At 41.5% G+C, this 27815-nt stretch overlaps 2 protein-coding genes across 4 annotated transcripts in view; both read right to left on the reverse strand.

Moving 5' to 3' along the window:
* Positions 1-27815, reverse strand: part of micos10 (mitochondrial contact site and cristae organizing system subunit 10) — a 401440-nt gene that overhangs the window by 189905 nt on the left and 183720 nt on the right. The window lies entirely within an intron of this gene.
* On the reverse strand, positions 8272-20714 carry pink1 (PTEN induced kinase 1). 2 transcript variants are annotated; one of them, XM_048615008.1, is made up of 8 exons: positions 20612-20714; positions 17381-17878; positions 16239-16336; positions 13029-13193; positions 11154-11317; positions 10530-10657; positions 9979-10215; positions 8272-8664 (listed from the first exon to the last, which is right to left on the reverse strand). In XM_048615008.1, the coding sequence occupies exons 1-8, from the start codon at positions 20693-20695 to the stop codon at positions 8413-8415; spliced, it is 1626 nt and encodes a 541-aa protein (XP_048470965.1). In that variant the 5' UTR covers positions 20696-20714; the 3' UTR covers positions 8272-8412. The 2 variants fall into 2 exon arrangements, with proteins under 2 accessions (XP_048470965.1, XP_020383454.1); XM_020527865.2 differs by lacking the exon at positions 20612-20714 and adding an exon at positions 19656-20164.

Here is a 27815-nt window from a genome sequence, read left to right on the forward strand (position 1 = left end):
TCCATCTTCTATCCGCCTCCCACTCTCTCCCTATTTATTTCAGAACCCCCTTCCCCTCCCCCTTTTCTGATGAAGGGTCTAGGCCCGAAACGTCAGCCTCTCTGCTCCTATGATGCTGCTTGGCCTGCTGTGTTCGTCCAGCCCTGCACCTTGTTGTCTCTTACCTACAGGTGGCATACTTATCGGCAGTGTCACAAACTCACCCTAAAACTGCTACTTGTCCCTCTCTCTCCTAAAGACATCTATTTGTGTAAACCTTAATTGAAAATGTTTTTCTCTGTGATTGCAACAATCGTTATAACTGTGTCAGCTGATCATATCCCCTTACTATATAACACCCTAAACCAAAGGCTTTCACAGTCTGGCTTGTGGAAGCAGATATTTTGCAACAGCTGCCTTATTACAGTTTGGCTAAAATTGCCTCTGGACCTCCAGTCTTCACACCATCCTGATTTGGAACTAGGTCATCCTTCCTTCGTTGTTACTGGGCCATAAATTCTGGAAACACCCTCCCTAAAAGCACCGTGGTGCTCTAACATCACATGAACTGAAATGGCCGCCACCTTCTCCTGGGCAATAAATGTTGGCGTTGCCAGCAATGCCCCCGTCCCGTGAATGATTTTATTTAAAAGTAATTCCAATTTGTAAGTTTTTTTTTGTCCTGAAGGTACTGGTCCTTCATGCAGTTGAGTTCCATAAAGATGAACAAGTTCTCAATCTGCACCAAAGTGGTTACTCTTCATGAACAGGTTACTCGGTGACCATCAGAGTATTATGTTACAGGAAGCATCATACTCATACCTGAGCCCATTGTCATCTTCATGTCTTTGCCGTGAGTGCTTTTAAGTTGGGGGTCACTGGATAATGATTGGGAACACAAACCGTATTTGATATTCTCCAGCATCTGCAGTTCCTACTATCTTTGATATTTGCTTCTACACTCCAGGGATATTGGTGAGCATTGCCACTTATCAGCTGCAGCCCTGAAACCATCTAACTTGACAAAGACTAAGATTGAACCTAAGACTATCCTGCTTTGTACAGCTTGGTGGGCAATGCATTTGTTCCCTGAAGCATCTAAATAATTCTGGGATTAGAAGAGCAAATATTTTCTTGGCTGTTTATTTTCAAATAAGTAACAACTTCCAATAGTCTTTATAAATTGAATTATGTTTCAATGAGATAACAAGGTGGAGAGCTGGATGAACACAGCAGGCCAAGCAGCATCATAGGAGCAGGAAGGCTGACGTTTCGGGCCTAGACCCTTCATCAGAAAAGGGGGAGGGGAAGGGGGTTCTGAAATAAATAGGGAGAGAGGGGGAGACGGATAGAAGATGCATAGAGGAGAAGATAGGTGGAGAGGAGACAGACGGGTCAAAGAGGCGGGGATGGAGCCAGTAAAGGTGAGTGTAGGTGGGGAGGTAGGGAGGAGATAGGTCAGTCCAGGGAGGACGGACAGGTCAAGGGGACGGGATGAGGTTAGTAAGTAGGAAATGGGGGTGCAGCTTGAGGTGGGACGAGGGGATAGGTGGGAGGAAGAACAGGTTAGGGAGGCGGGGACGAGCTGGGCTGGTTTTGGGATGTGGTAGAGGGAGGGGAGATTTTGAAGCTTGTGAAATCAAGCGGAGGCTTGGGGACTGCTTTGCAGAACACCTACGCTCGGTCCGCAATAAACAACTGCACCTCCCAGTCGCGAACCATTTCAACTCCCCCTCCCATTCTTCAGACGACATGTCCATCCTGGGCCTCCTGCAGTGCCACAGCGATGCCACCCGAAGGTTGCAGGAACAGCGACTCATATTCCGCTTAGGAGCCCTGCAGCCCAATGGTATCAATGTGGATTTCACAAGCTTCAAAATCTCCCCTCCCCCTACCGCATCCCAAAACCAGCCCAGCCCACAGAGCATGGGAGAATTTAAGTGAGGGAGGAAGGAACAAGATAAGATTGGGCTAAGCAAGTTGGATGGGATGAGTCTCATTTGGAGCTTAATCACTGGTTTGCATGTTTGCCATGCATGACATGGCTTTGTGCAATGTACTCCATGTAGAAATTGATTGGAAAAATGGATGAGTTACTTCAGGGCTGTAAGTGACCTAATCTCACACCCTATTAACCACTATCTGTATGACGTTGGTGGAAAAACAATTGTTTCACGTAGAGATATCTCACACCACTTTACAAAGCTGAGGCAAAAACTTTGTTGAAAGGATGGATCTTGAGAATGAATGCAGCGTGGAAAGTGACATTGTGGAGATATGAAAGCCATGGAAACATTTCAAAATAAAAATGTTGAATGCAGACCTATGGAACACAAGGAGCTTAAAAGATTTTAGGGTATGAAGTTTGAAAGGTGGAAATACAACTGTTGTAGAAAAAAAGCCACCTAAGCAGCAAAAACAATGAGAAACTTCTGAAAGGAATTTTAATGGTGGGTGTTTAAGTAAAAATGTTAAATAAATAGAGGCTACATCAGAACATAAGAGCAAGAGAAGACCATTAAAGCCCTTAAGCCTGCTTCATCATTTGTGACTTTCAGTCGATCTTTCGAAAGATCAGAAGTTGATGGAGGGTGCCTGTGTATTCTCTTTGCCTGGTCCCTATGTTCCAGGTGGTGGTCAAATCAGCCAATTCACTTCCCATTATAGCTGAATCAGCTATCATGGCAAATGGATTGGTTGATTTGGTCACCACCTGGAACACTGGGTCCAGGCCAGGAGGATATACAAGCATCCTCCATCAACTTCTGATCTTTTAAAAGATCAACTGTTAAGTCAAGAATGCATGGCATGATCTTGGGATATTGATGTAAATGTGCAAAAGTGATTGTTACAGTAGAAGTAACAAATATGAGAGAATGTGCAGTGAAAATGCACTGAAGAACGGGTCCTGGGCATGTACATCTATTTGACAAAAAAATTGTCTCCTGGAAGACTACAAAAATAAACAGCTAAAATGATAAGGTACTGACACATTACACGTAGAGAAACTGACTTTAAAACCATGAAAGTGATCTTAACGAAAAGGAGATAAAATTAAAACAAAAAGTGATTTGCTGTTAGGTCAAAATGTTAGAGATGAAGGCATGTGGACTTGGGGGAGGGAGGATTATGGTGGGCTGAGTGTCAGGGCTCATCAGATGACATGCAGTTACCTCATCTTCAGTGTTGGAATGGGACATGTACCCAGTGTCCAAAGCAGTTTGTAAAATTGTCTGATTTATGTTTATACAGACTCACTCAGTGGGTTACTATATAAGAATAGTGGTAAGGAAAAGCCAGGGAATTAATGAACCAGTGAGCCTGACATCGGGGGTGGGCAACTTTGTTGGAGGGAATCCTGAGGAACAGGATTTACATGTATTTGGAAAGGCAAGGACTGATTAAGGATAGTCAACATGGCTTTGTGCGTGGGAAATCATGTCTCACTAATTTAATTGAATTTTTTTTAGGTAAGGAAGAGGATCGATGAGGGCAGAGCGGTGGAAGTGACCTATATGGACTTCAGTAAGGCATTCGACAAGGTTCCTCATGGTAGACTGGTTAGCAAGGTTAGATCACATGGAATACAGGGAGAACTAATCAATTGGATACAAAACTGGCTCAAAGATAGAAGACAGAGGGTGGTGGTGGAGCATTGCTTTTCAGACTGGAGGCCTGTGACCAGCAGTGTGCCAGAAGGGTTGGTGCTTTTCATCCTTTATATAAATGATTTGGGTGTGAACATAGGGGGTATGGTTAGTAAGTTTGCAGATGACACTAAAATTGGAGGTGTAGTGGACAGCAAAGGTTACCTCAGAATACAACAGGATCTTGATCAGACAGGCCAATGGGCTGAGGAGTGGCAGATGGAGTTTAATTTAGATAAATGTGAGGTGTTGCATTTTGAAAAGGCAAACTGGGGACTTATACACTTAATGGTAAGGTCCTGGGGAGTGTTGTTGAACAAAAAGACCATGGAGTGCAGGTTTATAGTTCCTTCAGGGTGGAGTCACAGGTAGATAGGATAGTGAAGAAGGCAATTGGTCTTTATTGGTTAGTGTATTGGGGACAGGATTTGGGAGGTCATATTGCAGCTGTACAGGACACTGGTGAGGGCACTATTGGATTACTGCATTCAATTCTGGTCTGCCTGCTGAAGGATGTTTTGAAACTTGAAAGGGTTCAGAAAAGATTTACAAAGATGTTGCCAGGGTTGGAGGGTTTGAGCTACAGGGAGAGGCTGAATAGATTGGGGATATTTTCCCTGGAGCATTGGAGACTGAGGGTTTACCTCAAAGAGGTTTATAAAATCATGAGGAGCAAGTCCAAAATTAGAGGACATAGGTTTAAGGTGAGATTGGAAAGATTTAAAAGGGACCTAAGGGACACATTTTCACATAAAGGGTGATGTGTGTATTGAATGAGCTTCCAGAGGAAGTGGTGGAGGCTGGTACAATAACAAAATTTAAAAGGCATCTGGATGGGTATATGAGTAGAAAAGGTTTAGAAGGATATTGCCAAATGCTGGCAAACAAGTAGATTTATTTAGGATATCTGGTTGGCATGGATGAGTTGGATCAAAGGGTCTATTTCTGTGCTGCACATCTCTATGACTCTAATATGATCAAAGCTCACGTCCAGCTTCAACACCACTTTCCTGCTTAGTTCCTATATCCCTTGATTCGAAGACCAAGCATCTTAATGTAATGAAAGTTGAGATGCACCATCATGGTGCATCCACAACTCCTCGAGGCTGAAAATTTTAGATATTCACAACCCATTGAGTGAAGAAATTTCTCATCTCAGTACTAAATGATCACCTCATTTTGAGATTGTACCCATGTTCTAGATTCCCTAGCCAGAGATAACAGCCTCGCAGTATCTACACTGTCCCTTCAGAATCTTGTGTGTTTCACCTTATTGCTGGAACATTAAATGATAGCAAACTTCCAATGTTGTGAAGGATCAACCCTGACAGTATTTTTGAAGTTTACGTCACACCTGAAAACATATTTGAATTGCTGAAAAAAATACCAAAGTGCTGGAGAACCTGAGCAAGTCTGTTAATATCTATAGAGAAAGAAACAGGATTAACGTTTTGAGTCCAAATGATTCTTTCAAACTTTAATTGCTGGTGTTGATTCATGAGAGATCAGAGTGCTGGATATTAATATTTTATAGAACAGCAAAAAAAAAGTCAATGTAAATGAAAAAAAATCAAAGGTTCAAATTTCAGGTGGTACTGTTTATTTATGTAGCTTTAAACAGACTAAAAATATATCTGTGCATCAGTGTGAATGACTAGTTAGTTAGCTCAGTACCTAATGTAACTGTAAGATAAACACAAGCTGCAGAAAAATGTTCCAGTTATTTCCAAGACCTTTTCCTGAAATGGAACCTGCAGATGACAAACAAAGCCTGCCCACAGGATTAATACTTCCTATAGCCACGAATTTATTTCTCCCCCAGAAATCCTAAAACTGGAATTCTTTACACTCTCTCATTTTCCCATTGCTTTGCTAATCTATATGTGTTGAAAACATACACTTTGTGTCACCCGTCACTACGCAATAATTTGTTTTAATTCTTCTCATACACTTTACAACTTGACAGTGTCATGCACTGTGGACCTCAGACTATCAGCTGGGCTTTTACTGGTCACTATAAGTGTTAAGTTCCAGATTTAAAGGTCAAAGTACAGTACAAAGTTATGCAAGAAACACAAGTCATAGCATGCTGACCTTCATTTCAAATTGGCAGGCTTAGTAAATTTATACATTAAATACAAGATTAACCACAATATCCACGTATTTATTTATCATCTCTTTCAGATCAAAAAAAAACATATATTTAATCTAGGACAACAAGGTGCAGGGCTGGATGAACACAGCAGGCCAAGCAGCATCATAGGAGCAGAGAGGCTGACGTTTCGGGCCTAGACCCTTCATCAGAAATGGGGGAGGGGAAGGGGGTTCTGAAATAAATAGGGAGAGAGGGGGATGCGGATAGAAGATGGATAGAGGAGAAGATAGGTGATTGAGGAGACAGACCGGTCAAAGAGGCGAGGATGGAGCCAGTAAAGGTGAGTGTAGGTGGGGAGGTAGGGAGGAGATAGGTCAGTCCAGGGAGGACAGACATGTCAAGGGGGCAGGATGAGGTTAGTAGGTAGGAGATGGAGGTGCGGCTTGAGGTGGGAGGAGGGGATAGGTGGGAGGAAGAACAGGTTAGGGAGGCAGGGACGAGCTGGACTGGTTTTGGGATGCGGTAGGGGAGGGGAGATTTTGAAACTTGTGAAATCCACATTGATACCATTGGGCTGCAGGGTTCCCAAGCGGAATATGAGTTGCTGTTCCTGCAACCTTCAGGTGGCACTGCAGGAGGCCCAGGATGGACATGTCGTCTGAGGAATGGGAGGGGGAGTTGAAATGGTTCGCGACTGGGAGGTGCAGTTGTTTGTTGCGAACCGAGCGTATGTGTTCTGCAAAGCAGTCCCCGAGTCTCCGCTTGGTTTCCCCGATGTAGAGGAAGCCACACCGGGTACAGCGGATGCAGTATACCACATTGGCAGATGTGCAGGTGAACATCTGCTTGATGTGGAAAGTCTTCTTGGGGCCTGGGATGGGGGTGAGGGAGGAGGTATGGGGGCAGGTGTAGCACTTCCTGCGGTTGCAGGGAAAAGTGCCGGGTGTGGTGGAGCTGGAGGGGAGTGTGGAGCGGACAAGGGAGTCACAGAGAGAGTTGTCCCTCCGGAAAGCAGATAAGGGTGGGGAGGGAAAGATGTCTTTGGTGGTGGGGTCGGATTGCAGATGGCGGAAGTGTCGGAGGATGATGCGTTGGATCCGGAGGTTGGTGGGGTGGTACGTGAGGACGAGGGGGATTCTTTTTTGGTTTTTATTGCGTGGACGGGGTGTGAGGGATGAGGTGCGGGAGATGTGGGAGACACGGTTGAGGGCGTTCTCGACCACCGAGGAGGGGAAGTTACGGTCCTTGAAAAACGAGGACAACTGAGATGTACGGGAGTGGAATGCCTCATCCTGGGAGCAGATGCGGCGGAGGCAAAGGAATTGGGAATAGGGGATAGCATTTTTGCAGGAAGGTGGGTGGGAGGAGGAGTATTCTAGGTAGCTGTGGGAGTCAGTGGGCTTGAAATGAATATCGGTTTCTAGGTGGTTGCCCGATATGGAGACAGAGAGGTCCAGGAAGGGGAGAGAGGTGTTAGAGATGGTCCAGGTAAACTTAAGGTTGGGGTGGAAGGTGTTAGTGAAGTGTATGAACTGTTCGAGCTCCTCGTGGGAGCACGAGGCGGCGCCGATACAGTCATCAATGTAACGGAGGAAGAGGTGGGGTTTAGGGCCGGTGTAGGTATGGAAGAGGGATTGTTCCACGTAACCTACAAAGAGGCAGGCATAGCTTGGGCCCATGCGGGTACCCATGGCTACCCCCTTTGTCTGTAGGAAGTGGGAGGAATTGAAAGAGAAGTTGTTGAGGGTGAGGACGAGTTCGGCTAAGCGGATGAGGGTGTCAGTGGAGGGGGACTGGTCGGGCCTGCGGGACAGGAAGAAGCGGAGGGCCTTAAGGCCATCTGCATGGGGAATGCAGGTGTAGAGGGACTGGACGTCCATGGTAAAGATGAGGTGTTGGGGACCGGGGAATTGGAAGTTCTGGAGGAGGTGGAGGGCGTGGGTGGTGTCACGGACATAGGTAGGGAGTTCCTGGACCAAGGGGGAGAAAATGGAGTCTAGATAGTTGGAGATCAGTTCGGTGGGGCAGGAGCAGGCGGAGACAATGGGTCGACCAGGGCATTCAGGTTTGTGGATTTTGGGAAGGCGATAGAAGCGGGCAGTGCGAGGTTGGGGAACGATGAGGTTGGAGGCCGTGGGTGGGAGGTCACCTGAGGTGATGAGGTTGTGGATGGTTTGCGAGATGATGGTTTGGTGCTCAGGGGTGGGGTCATGATCAAGGGGGCGGTAGGAGGTGGTGTCGGAGAGTTGGCATCCGGCCTCGGCGATGTAGAGGTCAGTGCGCCATACTACAACTGCGCCTCCCTTGTCCGCGGGTTTTATGGTGAGGTTGGGATTGGAGCAGAGGGCTGCACATTCTGCGGGGGAAGAGGTTAGAGTGGGTGAGAAGGGTGGAGAGGTTGAGGTGATTGATGTCTCGACGGCAGTTGGAGATGAAGAGGTCGAGGGAGATATTTAATCTAGTCATTTATTTCTCCTCAATGTCAGTGAAGTAATGTATGGTGAGATATGGTATTAAGTATTTGTTTATTAACTACTTGGGCAGGATATGTTCTAGACATCTTGAATTTTATTCACGTAGTTAAATTATGAACTAAATGCATAGTTTTATTCCTACATCCATAATTAGTAGCAGTGGTTTCACCAAATTCTGTTTTCAAACTGACTGTTTTATTGATTGATGTGAACTCATTTAGGTCTTCACATGTAGCAGCAGATCTAGTCCCAGCCTTAGTTCTTCAAAGCTGAGATTTGCCAAGAAGCTTCTCTTTAGTTCAATCTCCACAGGTAATTTATGATTCATTGAAACCTGCAGGAGGGTGAGCAGAGTCTGGCACCGAAGCCATCTGAAAACATTCTCCACAGTGATCGGAGTTGAGGCAAGGAGCTCTGGCCCCCACAGGTGTAGGTGAAGCATGTCTGCAGCTACTCTCGCTGACAGACGCTGTGAGCAGAAAGAAAAGCAAAAAATGTTCATTTCTAGCTTACACAGATATACCATTAATAAAATCTACAGTTGATGTCAGCTGTGTTAGAAATGGGACAGAATATTCAGCCTTAGTACCAGATGATAAAAACAGAGAAAAAAAATTAAGACAGAAAATTCTTTAGGAGGCTTTTAGATGAAATTTAGCAGAAGATAACCTTTCCCTACAAGCTTTGTTGGTCCCCTCTGCTGTAGAAAGTCAGATGTTAAAAGATAATCAATTTGAAATGCTAGCTATATACTTCTATCCACAGTCGCTGCCTGACCTGCTGAATATTTCCAATATTTTCTGTTTTTATTTCAAAATTCTCATTTTCACTTTCAGGGACAATTGAGTGAAGTCATGTTGGGTGGAAGGCACAACTGCATGTGTTGAAACAAGCCTATTGAGCCTGCTCTACCTTACAATATAATTATTGTTGATCCTGAACTGCAACTCTTTTTTTTTTTTTAAACCCACTCTCCAGATCCCTCAGTATGAGACATGTGCCAAACATACTAACTTTGATCTAATCATCAGATGCAATCTTCCATATTGGAAGAAAGCTTGCCTATCAATGCCAAAGCAGCTACTTGGTCAGAGTAGGAATTTAAGCACCACAACCGACCTCAAGATCAGCCACAACAGCATCTCTGCTGCAACAATAGGATCAGGTTTGGAGTGGCTATGACACGGTTCGTTCAAACTGGTTTGTTATCATTCACTGCTTAGGGCTCACAAGTGATGAGTAGGCAGGTACTCTGTTTCTAAACCTGTACTTCAGAAAGTCATCCTTTTTAGGAATGGCAGTGGAAAAACTTGCAAAACAGGAGAGAAGCAGGATGCTACAAGGTGCAAAGAGATATTAACTAACCAAGTGAGTGACCAGAATTGATGCAGGAATAAAGGGACATCCAATGATATAACCTATGCTTCATTTTAAATTAGCAAATTCAAGTAAATACTTATGCTTTCTTTAGCGGCTTTGTAAATAATGGGCTACAAAGCTGAACATGCTACAGATCCACAATCTGATGGGGGTTATTTTTCAGAATTTTTTTCTCATTTGCTCTGGGTTATTTTTCACCCAGTGAATTACATGCTTGGAACTTTTGGAGAAAGGGGGTTATGGAGGACATAAATGCTCTGTGCATCAACGGCATGATGAACCATCTGCCTAATAATTTTGTTCTTTCGTGAAACAAGAAACTTGTGATGTTCCAAGGGTATTTACAAAAGAATCTTTTAATTTCAAATCAATGAGCAGTTTCAACAATTGGTGCTGCACTCACCCTCTTAGGATCTCTGCACAACAGACGTTTCACCACCAGTCTCACGTCTCTGTGAATTGAGCCCGGCAGAGGTGGCAACTTATCCTCTTGATAGTTCCAGCTTTCCAGGTAATCCATTCCATATCCATAAAATGGATTACGAAGGCCCAGGATCTCATAGGCCAAGGTGCCCACTGACCAGGCATCTGATTTGTTGTAATCAATTATGACTCCGGGTCCAGGGATTGCTGCAGAAATCTGGAAAGTACAGGAGTATGGATTAAACTTATGATATAATGCACTAACAAGTCAGCCTTGTTTAGTCACTAATAAACTGGTGGTTCTGACTGCAGTTAAATATATCCCACTACAAAAATTAACCACGTACAAGTTCTAATAAAGAGTCACTGGACTTGAAACGTCGACTCTGCTTTCTTTCCACAGATGCTGCCAGACCTGCTGAGTTTTACGTGCAATTTCTGTTATTGTTTCAGATCTCCAGTTCTTGGTTTTATACAACGGTGTGCAAGTAATGGCCTCGCATGCTTTTCCTTTTTTTGAAGTGCACTTGCCTCAGGAGCCATTAGGCAGATATTTCCTCCCCGGTTGACATCGTTACTGGTAAAGGGAAGCTTCAACCCCAGAGATTCTTCAGCCAGACAGCAACCAAAATCAGTGATCACCAAACGTGGGCAGCCAACTAAACAGTATGTAAAAAATAATTTTAAAAGATTTACATTTATACTTACTTCCAAGTACATCTTAAATCAGCAATTCCACAATTGAGGTTAGCATGCCACAAAGTGAAAATTAAGTATTTTCCATACAATTAAAATTGTTAAGATACAAAATATGTTAGAAAGATGATACTAGTTATCACAGAAATATTGCAGCGGTCCAGGATCTACATGAAATTATGTCTCAAACTCTTCCATCTTGTCATTGCACATTTTCAGAAAATAAAACAAAAACATGTACCAAAGGATTGTCATTATATATTGTGTAAGTGTTGAGCTAGAGCTTTGTTCTGCAAAGAATCCTGGACCAACCCTCTCTTACCTCATTCTGCTAGATTATGCCTAATTCTTCTATCTGAATAAGTGATTTATGCATGCACAGTTCAATGCACTCAAAAATCTAAATGTTACTGACAGTTTACAGGCTCCTCCTTGCTCCCCCTCAATTTGTACAATCACCTGAATCAAACTCCACCAGAATATTATCAGACTTCAGATCTCGGTGTGCAATTCCATGCTGAACCAGATGATCCACTCCCTCCAGCAACTGAAGAATCATCACAGTAGCACATTCTTTGTTAGGGATACAGACCTGCAGGTACTGTTGCAGGGTGCACGGATAGCTAAGGCAGAAAACGCACAACTGTTAACTCTGCATTTTTCCTGCCAAAAACTTGTGGTTAAATAACTGACTACAAAGATTTTCAAATGTAATGCATCAGTTTTTTAAAAAAGCAACAACAGTTGCAAAAGTGTCTTACAGGCTCACATGGTCAAGTGCCATTGTCTGGAATGGTGTCTTTTCTCATCCCTACCCTTTCCATGTTGGTTTCCAAAAGGACTTTTGAAAGGCATTCAAAACAGTACCACACTACAAACCTGTAATACAACTTCTGAAGAAGGGTCTAGGCCCGAAACGTCAGCCTTCCTGCTCCTCCGATGCTGCTTGGCCTGCTGTGTTCATCCAGCTCTACACCTTGTTATCTCAGATTCTCCAGCATCTGCAGTTCCTACTATCTCTGATACAACTTATAGGTCATAGAATAAAAGGGACAATGGCAACACAGATACAAAATTTTCTCAGAGATAAAAAAAAAAAGAGTATTGACTGATGGGTGATTTTTTAGGTTGGAAGAAGTTTTGGAGTAGACTTCAAAATATATAAATGATCTAGGGGATAATTTAAGTTTACTAACAACACAAAACTTGGGAGAATTGTAACCTGCAAGGACGATAGTGTAGAACCATTGGTGGAGTAGGCAGATAATTAGCAGATGAGGTTTAATGCAGAGAAACACAAATTGATACCCTTTGGTACAGATAACATTGACAGACAGTACAAACTAAATGGTACTATTCCACAAGGTGTGCAGGAGCAGAGAGACCTGGGTGTGTGTATATGTAATTAAAGGTGGCAGGCAGGTAGAGAGAGCTGTTAAAGTATACAATGTTACAGGCTTCACAAATAAGGGCATGGAATACAATGATGAACTTAAATAACAGACTGGTTAGATCTCAGTTGCAGTAATGTATACAGTCCTGGGCGCATTACAGGAAGGATGTGAATACATTGGAAACAGTGCAGAACAGGTTTAAGACCATGGTTCCAGGGATAATACACTTCAGTTACAAAGCAAAAAATTGGAGAAGTTAGGCCTGGTTTCCATAGAGAGAAGACAGCTAAAGGAGACTTGATAGATGTTTAGGATCACAACGGGTCTGAATAAAATGGATAGGGAGAAACTGTTACATAGGTAACATTTGAACTCAACCTCTAGGCTTGATGTTCAGTCCCATAACCATGACATAACCATAACAGAGAGGGATTTCTTAGTTTCTATACTGTATTTTGCCAAAATTTGAACTTAAACATTGGTTCAAAACAAGGACCTTTTGTTTCAGTTTGAGAAGCTCAAAAGTAGAAAGCTACAAGAATCTTTGCATTATAATTTGTAGAAGACAGCTAGGAATCAAAATCTTTTCACAAACTCCCTAGAAAAAAACTTTTGGTTTGAATGTGTTGACTGTCTTTAATAGTTCTACAAAACCAATTTCTCAATAACTAAATCAATGGTATTAACTGAAATATATTTTTATTTTTACCAAATATTAATAATTCAGTAATTCTTTTTAACTTACTTCCCACTCAGTGCTTACCATTCCAGCTCACAGCTGTGCCTCTCTCAGTTCACCATCTCCCTCACAAACCCTCTAGCTCACCATTTTCAGGTTTCCTTCTGGTCCAAGCTCAAGCATGACAGATGATGGACCACAGCTAATCCTTCAGCTCTCAGCCCCTAAACATCAAGCACTGAAAGGTGTGTAACTGCTTACCTCTTCATTACCAGAAAGAGGGTGTGGTTGTATCCCAAGCCACAAGGATTCAATCTGGTTGGTAGCACATCAGGATACTCCATCCAAGCTCCAGGCAAGAGCGGAACACTGTCTACGAAAGCTCGGACAACCTGAATGATGTTTGGATGTGGTTTCATTTTTTTTCTGTTATGAATATAGGATCCAGTCAAAAGTATTAGAGAAAAATTATGAAGCAAAGAACACTTCAGTGGAAAAGTCATGCAATTTGACAGTCTGTCTCCCTATATGTAGTATATAAGAAAATATTACATGATTTCAATTGAAGTTGTTGCTATACTCCAATATGGTGGTGGAGCTACAGCACCATAACCTGGTATGTCAGCATGCTATGCCACATCATTAAGAAGCAGACTCACTGCCAGAGTGCAGAGTTTCCGTCGTAGCTATAAACATGAGGTAAGAGGTCACTTAAAGCCACTCTCTCACGTCATGGGAAACAGAGGAATTGGTGTAGACATTTTAACTCATTAAGCAGTTTCATCATTTCATTGAATTGTGGTGGATCTGCTCCTCATCTCCATTTACCCATGGCTGTTCCATATACCGAGATGCATGATCAACATCAATCCATCAACCTTTACCTTGAAAATGAGAATTTACCCTAGATCACAACATTTCGGGGGAAAACAGTGTTTAGACTGCCACCATCCCTTGTATTGATGATGTGGAATGCACTGCCCAAAAGGGTGAAAACCATGCAGTGAAACTGGAATGTCATTGCCAGGGCTGAAGCCTGGGCAATAAATTATTGAGATCCTTCTCTCAAACTTGCCACTTGCCTTCAAAGCAATGCAAACCATTACTTTTAGCATCAGCTTGGTTACAGGAATTGCTAAAATGATGATGTATTTAGACACCAGGTCTACCTTAGGCTCCACTTCATTTTGTTTTGTCAGTGCATACACCCTTCACCTATCGAGGAATACACACAAGGCAGTTCAGCTATTTGACGTTAGCTGGGAGTTTGGTACATGAAGACCAAGGCACACCCATACATTTGCATTTGCATTTGCATTTGCATGTCTTGGGTAAGCCTCTTCCAGGTTATTCTGACACCATCCTGGACACATAAGGGAGCCAGCTTCCGTGTCTTGACATAAGGAGGCACAGCTGAGAAGTTGCTGATGGACAGGCTTCGTCATTTAGCTCTATTTTTGTATTGATGCTAATCAGCGTGGAGGCTGAAAACGAGACATAAACCAGCACAAGAGCTTAAAGCACAATAACTCCCTTCACTCACTCACTAGATGCATCATATCAACTTACTGGACACATATGGTGATGTAGAAAGATACAGTAGTTACTTTCAAAGGGAAATTGAATAAATTCTTGAAGGGGAAAGTTTTGTAGGGCTTTGAAGATGGGAATTAGACTGGGACAATGTCAATACCTCATTCAAAGCACAAGTGCAATGGCCCAAATGACCTCATTCTGTGTTGTAATTTTACGGTAATTCTATTATAATTGAAAAGCCTTGATTAGATCATCCCTCAGGCTTCTAAACTCAAGGGAAGACAAACAATGTTTATATAAAACTTTGTCCTTGAGCTGGAGTCTGTCCGGCCCTGGTACCATTAAGTCATCATATCATTCTTGAAGTTCTATACCTAATACTGGGTTTGATCAAATATCTGTTCAGTTTAAGTGGCAATTTCTAATTTTTAAAATTTAAAGCCCTTAAGAAAAAAAAACAACATGCCATTAATGTTATGATTACTATTTTGTTCCTCTGCACTAGTTTCCAGTGGTGTGAAAGGGTAGTTATTGAAATGGGGAACAATCAGGAGAGCTGAACTATTTCGATTACTCTTCAAATACTGGCTTAGAATTTATGGTCTGAATGGCCTCTTGAATTCTGCGATTCTACAAATCACTTTAATTAGTTTTAAATAAAAGTGCTTACTCACTTCTGTTTCTGACAATATAACCAATCATTTTCCTACTAATGATGTTGAATTGATGGGCATGCAGGTTCCTCAACTATTCCTGCTAATATGCTGGAGTGAAAACCACATTCTGGGACCTGTCAAACTAGAGTTCAATTATTTTCTTCATTGTCATTTCTTAAATATTAAAAATCTAATACTACATATATTTTGCTGTCTGCTTTCATTGTAATGTAATGGAACAGACCAAACACCCTCAAAAGACATCAAGGAGATAGCGTAGACCCCGACATTTTCTTATTTTAAAGGCAAGTACCATGCGTTGTGTTCCAGATGCAATTCGATTGGTCAGACTTGTAGACTTAAAGTAAGACATTCATATGCTATAGTTAAGATACAGACAAAATTAAAATAAAAGAATTGGCTTAACCATAACTATCAAAACATTTTACAATAATAATAAATTACTCATTAACTGCTTCAAAAAGTAACACCCTTAGCAAAGGTACAGTCAGTAAAATAAATTGTCTCACATGTAATTCTAGCAGCAGGAAGAGAACCCCACCTTTTAACTGTGAGAGAGAGAGGAAAAACAGCTTCCATATCCAGCTTCAAGAGGCCAGCAACTGCTGAAAGCTAAAACCCAGAAATCCTGGTTTTGTGGGAGCCTGACCCCACCCATTCAGGCTGCTTTTATTGTTCCAACTTTAAAAAGAAACCCAAAGCCTCACAAGCTATTTACTTTATTAGCTTGAAGCAGACCCCTCATCAAAATACACCTCTTAAAGCCATAGTATCATCACAGTAAAACAATACAAAGTAGTCACTTAACATGTATTTCTTTGTTATCCAATATAATCTCTTCTCCATCTATAATTAATGAACTCACATTCCCTTTTGCTAAACTTTCTCAACATGTTTATTTTAAAAAAAAAAAAAAAAATTTATATTGTTAGTTATAAAGGTCACTTGCAAACTTTTATTTTTCATGCTTCCTTTTGCAACTCCAACTGTTTCTTTCAGTAACCTACTGTTGCTTGGTACTGCTCTCCCATCAGCTATGTTTCTATTTTTCTTTCAGTTGTATTAACCTTTTCATTTAGCTTGATTTGGAAAATAACTGCCCTTTAGGGCGAGACACAATACATGATGACTAGAGAAACAAGAATTAAGCAAGTCTGGCAAGCAAATGCATTGAAATCAACTGTACTATATCTGAAAATCATTTATCCTGTGACATTCAAACCATTTTAGGCAAATAAATGCAGAATACATGACTAACCCTTTCATTCCACCAAACTCTCCGATTAATGCATTCGGGATGGTTGGAACCAGCTCCTTAACCATTGATGTTAGTATTGCATCACTGGAGGATCCTGCCTGCAACAGAAAGTTCAAGCACCAAAGCAATGAATTCAGCAAAAGTTAATGTGCAAAACACTAGTGCCAGCTTTCAAATCTTTTCCTTTTAAGTATTTTAATGTTTCACTTTATTGCAGAACTGCCAAGCTTAAAACGGGAGAAGACAATGATCTCGGTCTAAGGGATCCTCAAAACATTAGCCGTAAAGTTCTCTTCAATTCACTCCTATTCTCTCAGGTTGGTTCATATCATTTTTCCTGACAAAAGCATATCAACAACCGTGTAGCATGTTAACTGATTGATGTGACTGAATCACATCAACAAGTAGTACAGAAATGTCTCAAATCTGGTCCTGACAGTTCAATGGTGGTAGCTCAGAAAACAGCCAACATTAGCTTTTCTAGGCTAGAAAGCCTCCGGATCAAAACTCAAACGAATTCAAGATGCTAATTCCTAAACTGATCTCTAGCACTCCTCTCCCGTTGACCATCACTTTGATGCAAAAGGAATTGCAGAGGTTTTCATGCTTTAAGGCATAGACAGGCTTAAACATGATAGAGAAATACAATTAAATACATCTTCACAACCATCTACGGTCAATTACCCCTCAATGATCCACTTCATTATGATTTTAGGAAGTGTTACGACTATAGCACTGGCAAACTTTAAATCCTCCACATGCTGCACATCAGACGTGGTTAGTTCTGATGGTCACTTGTTTTCTTATGTGCAATTATTTAGGGCCTATATAGGGACTTCACTCATCCATTGCAAATATTTCGATTTTTAGTTTTGCTTTGATTTCATCCTGATGTTACACACTTATTATTAAGGCTATTAATTACATTGACAAGCAATTGTGTTTTACAGGAAAAAATGTAAATTTAAAGAATGCACTTTCTTTTTACAATAAGACAGAAGTATTTTAAATTGAAAGCACTGCAGACAAATTATTGAAAGCAAAAGAAATTCAAACTGCAAGTCTTGTGCCACATACCCCAGTATATGGTTATCTTCCACTTGGCTCAAACAACAAACTGTGCATTTTAATGTTTGACTTACATTTATGTTCCAAAGCATTTTTAGAGCAAGTGGATAGCTGGTTTCTCCTTCAGGCACCTTCAGGGGGTAGTTGGTGTCTTCCTCGAAGGCCCTCAGGGGGTAACTGCTGCCTCCCCCAGAAGCTCTCAAGGGGTTGCTGGTGTCTCCTTCACAAGCCCTCAGTGAGTCTGTTAATGTTTCTTTCTTCAAAATCACAAAACTCAAACTTGAGTTTTCCTGTGTAATCGATATCTTCTTTCTTACTTCGGAATCCTCACCAGAGACACACTGACCTCTGGCTGCACTCTTTGCCTGCCTGTTAACTACTTCAGCTTTCTCCTTTTTCGTGATCGTGTCACTTGCTTTTGTTTTGGGTACTTCAGGGATAAAGGCCTTGTACACAGCTGCATTACACCCCTTTCCAATGTTGTATCCAACCTTGTAATCTTCAAATCGATATCCACTCGTGCGTGAAGGTATGGAGTTTTCATACTTGATTTTCTTCCGTTTAAACAATGTCTGGCAAAGGGAAATAATACAACAATCAATCATTCTCATTAACTAACCAAATATATACCAATAGGTGCACATTTATGAAAATTGGAACTTTTTCAAATGTAGTTATAAAGAATGAACCAAACCTCCATTCAGTTTTGAGTAGAATTGATTTTAAAAAAAACAAAGCTCTGCCATTAGTACAAATCCACCAAATTCTTCACCACTAGTGAACAGTGCAATTCTCCAGGACTTGCTTAGGAAACTATGATACTATGGCTTCATTGTCAGACTATGAAGAAAGAAAGACTGACATTGTGGTAAACTCCTACATTTCATAATAATGTTGAATGTTTAGGAACATAGGTCCCTCAAATCTGTGCTCCCATTCTAGATTATGACTGATCATCCACCCAAAAACCATATTCCAATACAATCCCCATATCCCATGATGTTATTAGTATGAGCTTCCTTGTGGTAGAAAATGAATTATATCAAGCAAATCAAAACAATGCTCACTGATGTAGCAGAAATTTTGCTATTTGTGCATTTTGTTGCTCAATTAAGTCTTATTTTGTCGCAGTTTTTTAATTCTCCAAAAGGTGTGTCCTCTGTTGAGCTATTGGTTCATGTTTACAATTGGCAGTGCTAAATAGTGACAGATCATATTTGAAATTAAATTTAGGAAACATTTTACTGATTTTTAAAAAAATCTTAACACTTTTATTTGCCATATCTCCACCCCTTAATCTCATCTTTCTTTTGCTTTCTGGACATAATTGCTCAGTGAATTCAGTATTAAAACTTACACTTCCTGGTTCAAACTTAGAAAGATTGACACTTTCAATTTCTATTTCTTCTCCTGTTCTTCAGTTCTCAAAGTCCCTGTAGGAGATTGTGTTGTCCATTTCTAATCACACAATTTTCATTGCTAAAGCTCATAGAAAGTCTGTAGGCAATTTTATGTCTTATGCATGGCTAGGACGAGAGGTTTAGGATAAGAGGTAGCAGATTTAAAGAGAGAGGAGGGGAAAATTACTTCTTTCAAATCTGTGGAATTCACTATTTCAGTATGCACTGGATGCTGGGACATTAAGTAAATTTAAGCAGGAGATAGACAGTAAATTGGTTAAATGGTTATGGAGAGAAGACAGGAAAGTAGAGTTGAGGCCAAGATGAGATCAGCCATGATCCTATCAAACGGTGGAGCAGACTCAAGGGATTGAATTGCCTATCCCTGCTCCTTGTTCTTATGTTCCTATGTTCTTCTGACACTTTTTTTTAAAATTTGCTGGGTCGTTATTGGGATATGATTGCACAACATCTATTTGATAAAATGGACCAAAAGAGCCTAGACCATCATATCAAAGTTTAAACGAAAGTTGACAGTGTCAAAATTTGGTGACTTCCAAACTGACAGAGACCTTAATCAGGTAAACTACATCAGGTGTATGTCAGAGATCATAATAAAAGTTTAGGCAAGAAAGGAGAGGATTCAACTTGGGGCTTTCGCCTAAAATTGACATTGAGAGAATTAGCTTCCAACACCACTATCACCTACAATGAAGCCGGTGAAAAATCAATGTGTAGAGGTGGATGAACGCAGCAGGCCAATGCTGCTTGGCCTGCTGTGTTCATCCAGCTCTACACCCTGTTATCTCAGATTCTCCAGCATCTGCAGTTCCTACTATCTCCGGTGAAAAATCAGGCGACTGTTAGACAACAGCAAGACGGAAAAGCAGCCTATCGCAGGAGCATTAATCTATCTGTTCAAACGATGCCTGGACCGACGTTTATTTACCTGGATCTCCTCGCAGGCAGCGATGCTCGTCCTCACCTCCTCCACCTGCTGTTCGATGAAGCCCAGGCCCAGGCCGAAGGCCAGCAAAGCACCGCCCGGCCCGCGGAGCTGCCGAGACGCCCGGCGCTGAAGCTGAGCCGCTAGGCCGCCCAAAGACAGGCGGAAATAGCGGTAGCGGGCGGGTAGGCCGGCTTGGAGCGGCTGCCGGGCCCAGGGTTGCACAAAGGCCGCGCCCGCCTGAGCCCGAGCCGCGGGATTGACGAGGCGCAAGGCCGAGCGGCTGAGCTCCAGGCCGCGGGCTAGGAGTCGTCGCACCGACATTTTGGAGGTTTAAAATCTCCGATTTATCTTTTCAACATTGTTGAAGATAAACAGAGACAGTTTGAGACGAAAGGGAACGTTAAATGCTATCGACCGGGAAATGTCACCTCAAAACAAACCCGGTAACCATAGCAACAGTCATCATAAACCACCTCCGAACTGGGTAGTGTCAAACCAAACAAAACACCAGCTTTATTTTCAGCTGCGGATCCGCCCCTTCAAGGACCAATAAACACAATAACATGAGCACAGCGTGGTTCACTTCCAAGGTATTTAAGATTTTGTTGCTTTCCCGTGAATGCCAGCCTAGAAAACTAGGGGAAAATATCTTCAAGAAAATCTCAAGCCCACAAGACATGGAATTAGCACTGACACAAAATTGGGAAGAAAAAAGGCCAACCTAGAAATTTGGGGGGGAAAAAAGCTAACAACCGTTTGAAAAATAGCGAACAGAATACCCTCTACGAAAAGTAAAAAATAGCAGTGACAAAAACATTGGATGGGATGGAAATTTTGGGAAAAGATGACCAACAGCTTGAAAAACAATGACAGAATTCCCATAAAAACCCACAATTCAAGAATAACCGTTATATTACAGATAATAATACGTCGTCATACAAAGTTGGTGTCTCTACCCAATATTGTTGAACACCTCCTCTCGACCCATTTTTGCTTCTTAATAAGCTATTAACGCTCCCCATTATCTGTTTTGCTGCCATGTTTTTAGCTCAGCTTCTCCTTTTCTCTATCCCTTGCGTAACCCTCCTTTTTATCCTGCTTTGTTCTCGCTTCTAAACTGTTAAACCGCTTGTTCTCATTCTGATAAGTGATCGTTGACCTGAAGGTTAACTGCACTTATCTGTACACTGATGCTGTGTAACCTCCTCAGTGCTTTCAACGTTTTTGTTTTATAACTTTACCTTTTAATGACTGGGAAAATGAAACAAGTACCAGCAAGCCTCAAAGGAGAAATACAAACATTAAAAACACAGATCTGGTTATGAGTCCTTTAAGGAGGGGAGTCCTGGGGTTCATACCCTCATGGAAAATTTTAAGTTCACATTTTACAGTTGAACATTCTGGTTACAATAACTTAGATTTATATAGTCACTTGGTGGAACAGAATCTGAGTATGATTGTAACACCAGCAGGATGGGTTCAATTGTCATACTAGCTGAGGTTACCATGAAGGTCTGTCCTTCTCAACCTCTTCCCCTCTCACGGTGACCCACAGGGTAAGCCATCACCAATCATCTCTCTAATGAGAAAGCAGTACTGTGGTCTTTGGGGATTATGGCAACTTTGCTTTGTGGGGAGTCGAGTAGCTTACTTGGATGGCTGGATTGCGATACAGAGTGATACCAACACGTGGATTGAATTCAAGTACTGCATGAGGTCACTATGAAGGTCCCATCTTCTTGAGCTCACCCCTTGCCTGAGGCGAGGTGACCCTTAGGTTAAACTACCACTGGTCGTCTCTGTTTAATGAGCGAGCAGTCCTATGTCCTTTGGGACTAGGGTAACTTAACTTTATTACTGCAAAAGGAAACATGCTGTTGAAATGTTTTGTCCTGCAGTCATCATGACAATTACAAGAATACCAAATTTCAAAAGGAGCAACAATTTATACTACATGGGGGGTATCAATTAGAGTTAATGGCAGTTTTCTTTTGCCTGGGATGGGTTATTTCAAAACTAGAGGACACGTTTTTAAGATGGGAGGAGAGAGATTTAAAAAAGTCATGAGGGGCAATTTTTTTACAAAGAGGGTGGTTCGCGTGTTGAATGAACTTCCTGAGGAAATGGTGGTTGTTGGTATAATTACAACATTTAAAAGACATTTGGATAAGTACATGAATAGGAAAAGTTTGGAGGGATATGGGCCAGGAGCAGGCAGGTGGGACCAGTTTAGTTTGGGATTATGTTTGGCATGGACTGGTTGGACTGAAGGTCCATTTCTGTGCTGTATGACTCAATGACTCTATGCATGGAAAAAGGGTACTGATTGATTGGCAAGTGGACTCTGACTGAGGTGTGGAGAATTCCCTCGGGGAATGTTGTTTCCTCCCCCCAACCTTTTTGGTTTGTTGAAAAAGGCACAATATCTGCAGGGTTTTATTTTGTTTTGCTAAAAGCTACATATATTCAGACACAGGGCTCTCAAAAAGCCTATTCCTTTCCCACATTCAACATTTCCTTCTTATTTATTGCTCAACCCAACCCCTTCCCTTCTTAGTTGTTACCATCCTACCTCTCTCCACATTTATCACTTATTCATTGCCATCCGAGTACTATCACTGTTATCCCCTTCATTATGTCTTTCCCTGCTGTTTATTCACTCCCACTACCCTTTATTAATGCCCATCTTCCCTTCACTATCTCCACCTCAAAGTGCAGAGATCCATTTTGCTATGTACGTAGAAATGAAAGGTACTACTCCTCTATATTTACTTCACTCAAACAAACCTCTTAATTTAACAGCATAACCAATGTCATCAGTATCTTTAAGCATAGAGACATTTAAACAATGGTAGGCACATGGAATGGGAGAGCAGGTTTTGGGAAGCAACCTAAATATCTCCTGTCAGCTAGATTCGTAATAAAGAAAAATATTGTATCAGCCATGGGTCAGTTGGTAGTATCCTTATCTCCCACGACAGAAGGTTGTGAATTCCAGTCTCACTGCAGGATGCAAGTACATAAGTGTAGATATCAGATCATTATTACATTGCTATTTGTGGGAGCTTGCTGTGTGCAAATTAACTGTTGCTTTCTCTACATTACAATAGTGAATAAACTTCAAAAAGTACTTAGTGGCCATAAAGCATTTTAATTCATCCTGAGGTCATGAATGTGCTATAGAATTGCAAGTCTTTATTGATCAGTTTTGAGGTGACCCTCCCTTTCCTGTTTTTTTTCTTGCATTGTGGGTGTTTCTGGCAAGGCCAGTAATTGCTGCCCATCCCTAATTACTGTTGAACTGTGGCTTGCTAGGCCATTTCAGAGGGCAGTTAAGAGTCAATTACTTGTCTGTGTGTCTGGAGTCAAATGTAGGCCACTCCAGTTAAAGGTAGCAGATTTATTTCCCAAATGGACATTTTGTGAACGAGATGGGTTTTTATAACAAATTTTCGAGGTTACCAATACTCAAACTGGCTTTATAGTCCAGATTTATTTACTGAATTAAAATTTCATCAGCTGCCATGGTGGGATTAGCCTGGGTGATGATTACTAGCCCAGTGGCATTACCATTACTGCGCTAAACATAAACACCAGTGCTGCATTGCAAATTTCCAAAATGAAAGGCAAATATGTACAATGAGAAACATAGGTCATCATTCAGGTGTTAAAAATAAATTACCCTACATACGAGGTATTGTGGTGGATTTCACTGTAGCTTATTTTGAGAATACACTTGCCTTTTTTTGGCATGGTCCCCCTGTTTCCCATTTCTTTCTGACCTTGGCTTTAGTGAGCCCTGCTTTCAAACTTCTAGTTTCCAGCTTCACCTTTGTGATCTTGGTCTCCCATTCACTGGGCTTTTTACTCTTCTGTTCCTTTCCTTGTCCTCTGGTCTGTTGATCTCCTGGCTTACTTTTGAGGTTTCCCATCCCCCTTTCCCAGGAGAATTAGGATGTCTGTAGCCATTTGTCATATCTTTCAGAATGCCCAAATCAGTTTAAATGTATGAATCCCACTTGAATGTATTGACTTAGGAAAGTCCCACACAGAGCAATGAGATGAATAACCAGTTATCTTGCTTTTGGTAACATCACTCACAGGAGGATTTTGTACAGGACACCTGAAGAACTTACTTAATCTTTCATTTATGTGCTTTCATATCCACTTAAATCACCTGGACAGGTGATAGAATCTGTCTAATTTGTCTTCAAACAACACATCATTCCTTTAGCATGTTTTGTTTTTGGGCAGTGTCTTGGAAGGTTTTACAGTGCACTACTCAATGCAAAGGATATAGCTAGAGACCAATTTTTTCAAAGTAGCTCTTTATTTGCATTATATTATTTACATACATTCTAGCAAAGCATGCACCCTGGGTTGTTGCTGCTTCTTCAGAAGCTTATGTGATCATAACGTTATCAACAAAATAGCTTCCTCTGTATATGTTCAATAGTTAGTGTTAGAATTAACCCTTTGCACTACATCTTACCCCTCTCCTGTCAATTATTTTTCTCTCTGCACAATGGAATTCCTCTTCCTCCTCCTCCTATATGCTACTGCACTGGAATCACATCACCAGCTCAAGCTCTGAATTAAGCTTGAATGTACAATCAAAGGGGACCTAATGTTGAGATCCCAACATGTAAGTCAGTTTTTACCAGTTCAGGCTGTTTAAGGACAGATGCAGAGCACTCTCAAAAATTGAATGCAAAGTAATTTAAATCTATTTGCAGTGACACGGGAGAAGTAAAAATTTACTTTGTCTTTTGGGTACTGTGCACGTATTTGAGCTTTATGTTCTCCTAAACCCCACCTCCTGGCTTTGAAAACCAATATTATTCATTGATTTCAGAATAATGGGCAATCCAACCCAAAATTTGAATATCTGGTTGAATTCTCTGGGTGTATGCACTGAGATTTTCATTTTATTATATGAACTCTGTCCTGTAGGCTTTCATGTATTTATGCTGCAAACATCATCTGCAAAACAAGTGAATGTTGATCATATGCTTAAAGCTATCTTAAAGTTACAAACAAAACACTCAACTTCTAAATACAAACAGAAAATGCCTAAACTATTCAGCAGGTTAGACAGCATCCATGGAGAGAAAAAGATTTAACGTTCAGGCTCATGTCCTTTCATCAAAACTTGAGGAAAGATAGAAAAATAATAAATTTTGAGCAAGTGAAAGGTCTTGAGGAGGACAAGAGAAATTAAATGGCAAAAGGTGTCATGGAAAAAAGAAATGGATCGTAAGTACACCCAAGGATTACAGCAGTTCAAGAAGGCTATAAAATTGGCTGAAAGGTGGGAGACAGCGGGTAGTGGTGGATGAACAAAAACAAAGTTGCTGGAAAAGCTCAGCAGGTCTGGCAGCATCTGTGAAGGAAAAAAACTGAGTTAACATTTCGGGTCCGGTGACCATTCCTCAGAGGAAGGGTCACCAGACCCGAAACGTTAACTCTGTTTTGTCCTTCACAGATGCTGCCAGACCTGCTGAGTTTTTGCAGCAACTTTGTTTTTGTTCCTGATTTACGGCATCGGCGGTTCTTTCGGTAGTGGTGGAGGGTTGCATTTCAGACTGGAGGCATGTGACCAGCGGTGTGCTGCAAGGATCAGTTCTGAGTCCACTGCTTTTTAATCATTTATGTAAATGATTTGGATGTGAACAAAGGAGGTATGGTTAGTAAGTTTGCAGATGATACCAAAATTGGTGGTGTAGTGGACAGTGAAGGTTACTTCAGAGTACAACGGGATCCTGATCAGATGGGCTGATGGGCCGAGGAGTGGTAGACAGAGTTTAATCTAGATGAATGTGAGGTGCTACATTTTGGTAGGGCAAATCAGGGCAGGACTTACACACTTAATGGCAAGGTCCTGGGGAATGTTGCTGAACAAAGAGACCTTGGAGTGCAGTTTCATGGTTCTTTGAAATTGGAGTTGCAAGTAGACAAGGTAATGAAGAAGATGTTTGGTATGCTTGCCTTTATTGGTCAGTGCATTGAGTATAGGAGTTGGGTCATTTTGCAGCTGTACAGGACATCGGTTAGGCCACTTTTGGAATACTGCATTCAGTTCTGACCTCTCTGCCACAGGAGGATGTTGTGACAATTGAAAGGGTTCAGAAAAGATTTACAAGGATGTTGCCAGAGTTGGATGGTTTAAGCTATAGGGAAAGGCTGAATAGGCTGGCGCTATTTTCCCTAGAGTGCCGGAGGCTAAGGGGTGACCTTACAGAGGTTTATAAAATCATGAGGGGCAGTGATAGGGTGAATAGTCAAGGTCTTTTCCCCAGGGTAGGGGAATCCGAAACTAGAGGGCATAGGTTTAATGTGAGAGGGGAAAGATTTAAAAGGGACCTAAGGAGCAACCTTTTCATGCAGAAGGTGGGGCACATGTGGAATGAACTGCCAGAGGAAGTGGTGGAGGCTGGTACAATTATGACATTTAAAAGGGTACATGAATAGGAAGAGGATTATGGGCCAAATGCTGGCAAATGGGACTAGATTAATTTAGGATATCTAGTCAGCATAGACGAGTTGGACCGAAAGGTGTGTTTCCACGTTGAACATTTTCTACAACTCTAAGGCAGTTTACTATCACTTTTGCAAGGCAGTCAGAGATGAGTAATAGGTGCTTCGCTGCTAGTGATATCCATATCCCATGAATAAATGTATATTAAACAGAGAGAGGTTAAGAAACTAAAGATGTGCCCAGATAAAGTGTAATGACCGAACAGCAAGTGTATGACTGCAAAGTGAACATACTAACAGAAAGCAGAAGTAGGCCATTTAGCACCTCAAACCTGTCTGCTGATCTGTAACTTTAAATCTGTATTCCAACTTACCCCAATAACCTTTCAACCCTCTGGCTTAACTAGAATCTATCTGCCTGAGCCTTAAAAATATTCATGGACTTTGCTTCCATGACCTTTTTTAGGAAAAGAATTCTAAAGTCTTGTGACCCTCTAAGAGGTTAACGAAAGATGACTTCATCTGTGGTTTAAATGTTCTGAGGAAGGGTCACTGGACCTGAAATGTTAACTGATTTTTTTCTTCACAGATACTGCCAGACCTGCTGAGCTTTCCCAGCAACTTCTGTTTTTGTTCCTGATTTACAGCTTCCACAGTTCTTTCAGTTTTCATCTGTGTTTTAAATGGGTAACCCCTGATTTCTAAACAGTCACACCTAGTTCTAGAGAAAACAATAAATACATTGGAGACAATGATTTAAAATAGTTGAATGCAATGTTGAACAGGGATATCTTCCCTGATTTCCTTAAAATAATGTCAGAAGATCTTTTACATGCACAGCGGGCAGGAGGCGTAAAATGTTACCACCAGATGGGGAAAAAAGTGGCCAAACCTGATAAAATTAATATAAGGAGGGATTTCAAATAAGGGGGAAGTCCTGGCTGGATTTAGCAGAGTCTTAATCCCCATTGTCCTGAACTGGAACTAAGTCTAAGTAAGAGCAGGTAAATGGTTCTGTTGGTTTAGCATCCCATCTAAAAGAGAGCAAAACCTGGTTGCAAACATTTTTAATAAAACAGTAGCTAACATTTACGTGTACACACTGCTTCTCAATCACCAGATAACCGATTTTCTAAGGCTTGCCTTGAGCAGAGAAATCATATAAATTTTACTGTCCAAAAGGAGACAATTCGACACATCATGTCTGCACAGCTCTTCAAATGGACTACTACCAATTTCCTGCATTTTCCCCCATGCCCTTTCATATCATTTCTATGGAATGCCCTCTTGGATGCCTCAATGCTTCTGCCTCCACTACGCTTCCAGGCAATGCATTTCGACACAGTAACTGCTCATTCGGTGAATTGTCTTTGATTTTTCAAACTCATGCGCAAAGTGGATAGAGTAGATTGGGGGAACCTGTTCCTGCTCGTAAAAGAATCACGTTTTTGTTTAATCAGAGGGCATAGATTTGAAGTGATTTGCAAAAGGACCAAATATGATGCGAGGAAAAAAATGTCACGGAGGAAGTAGTTATGCTGTGATCTGTGCTCAAAGCAAGCGGGGATAGTAGGAACTGCAGATGCTGGAGAATCTGAGATAACAAGGTGTAGAGCTGGATGAACACAGCAGGCCAAGCAGCACCATAGGAGCAGGAAGGCTGACGTTTCGGGCCTAGACCCT

Source organism: Rhincodon typus, chromosome 31 (assembly GCF_021869965.1).
Source record: "Rhincodon typus isolate 14 chromosome 31, sRhiTyp1.1, whole genome shotgun sequence".
NCBI classification, from domain to species: domain Eukaryota; kingdom Metazoa; phylum Chordata; class Chondrichthyes; order Orectolobiformes; family Rhincodontidae; genus Rhincodon; species Rhincodon typus.

Bases quoted from the DNA above. Each gene is read 5' to 3' on its own strand.
- pink1 (XM_020527865.2), bottom strand. From the start codon at position 19,976: ATGTCGGTGCGACGACTCCTAGCCCGCGGCCTGGAGCTCAGCCGCTCG. The intron at 11,318-13,028 runs GTAAGCAGTTAC...TTTCTGCCTTAG, and splicing joins CTCTTTCTGGTAATGAAGAG to CTATCCGTGCACCCTGCAAC. The intron at 8,665-9,978 runs GTGAGTGCAGCA...TTCTGCTCACAG, and splicing joins TGTGCAGAGATCCTAAGAGG to CGTCTGTCAGCGAGAGTAGC.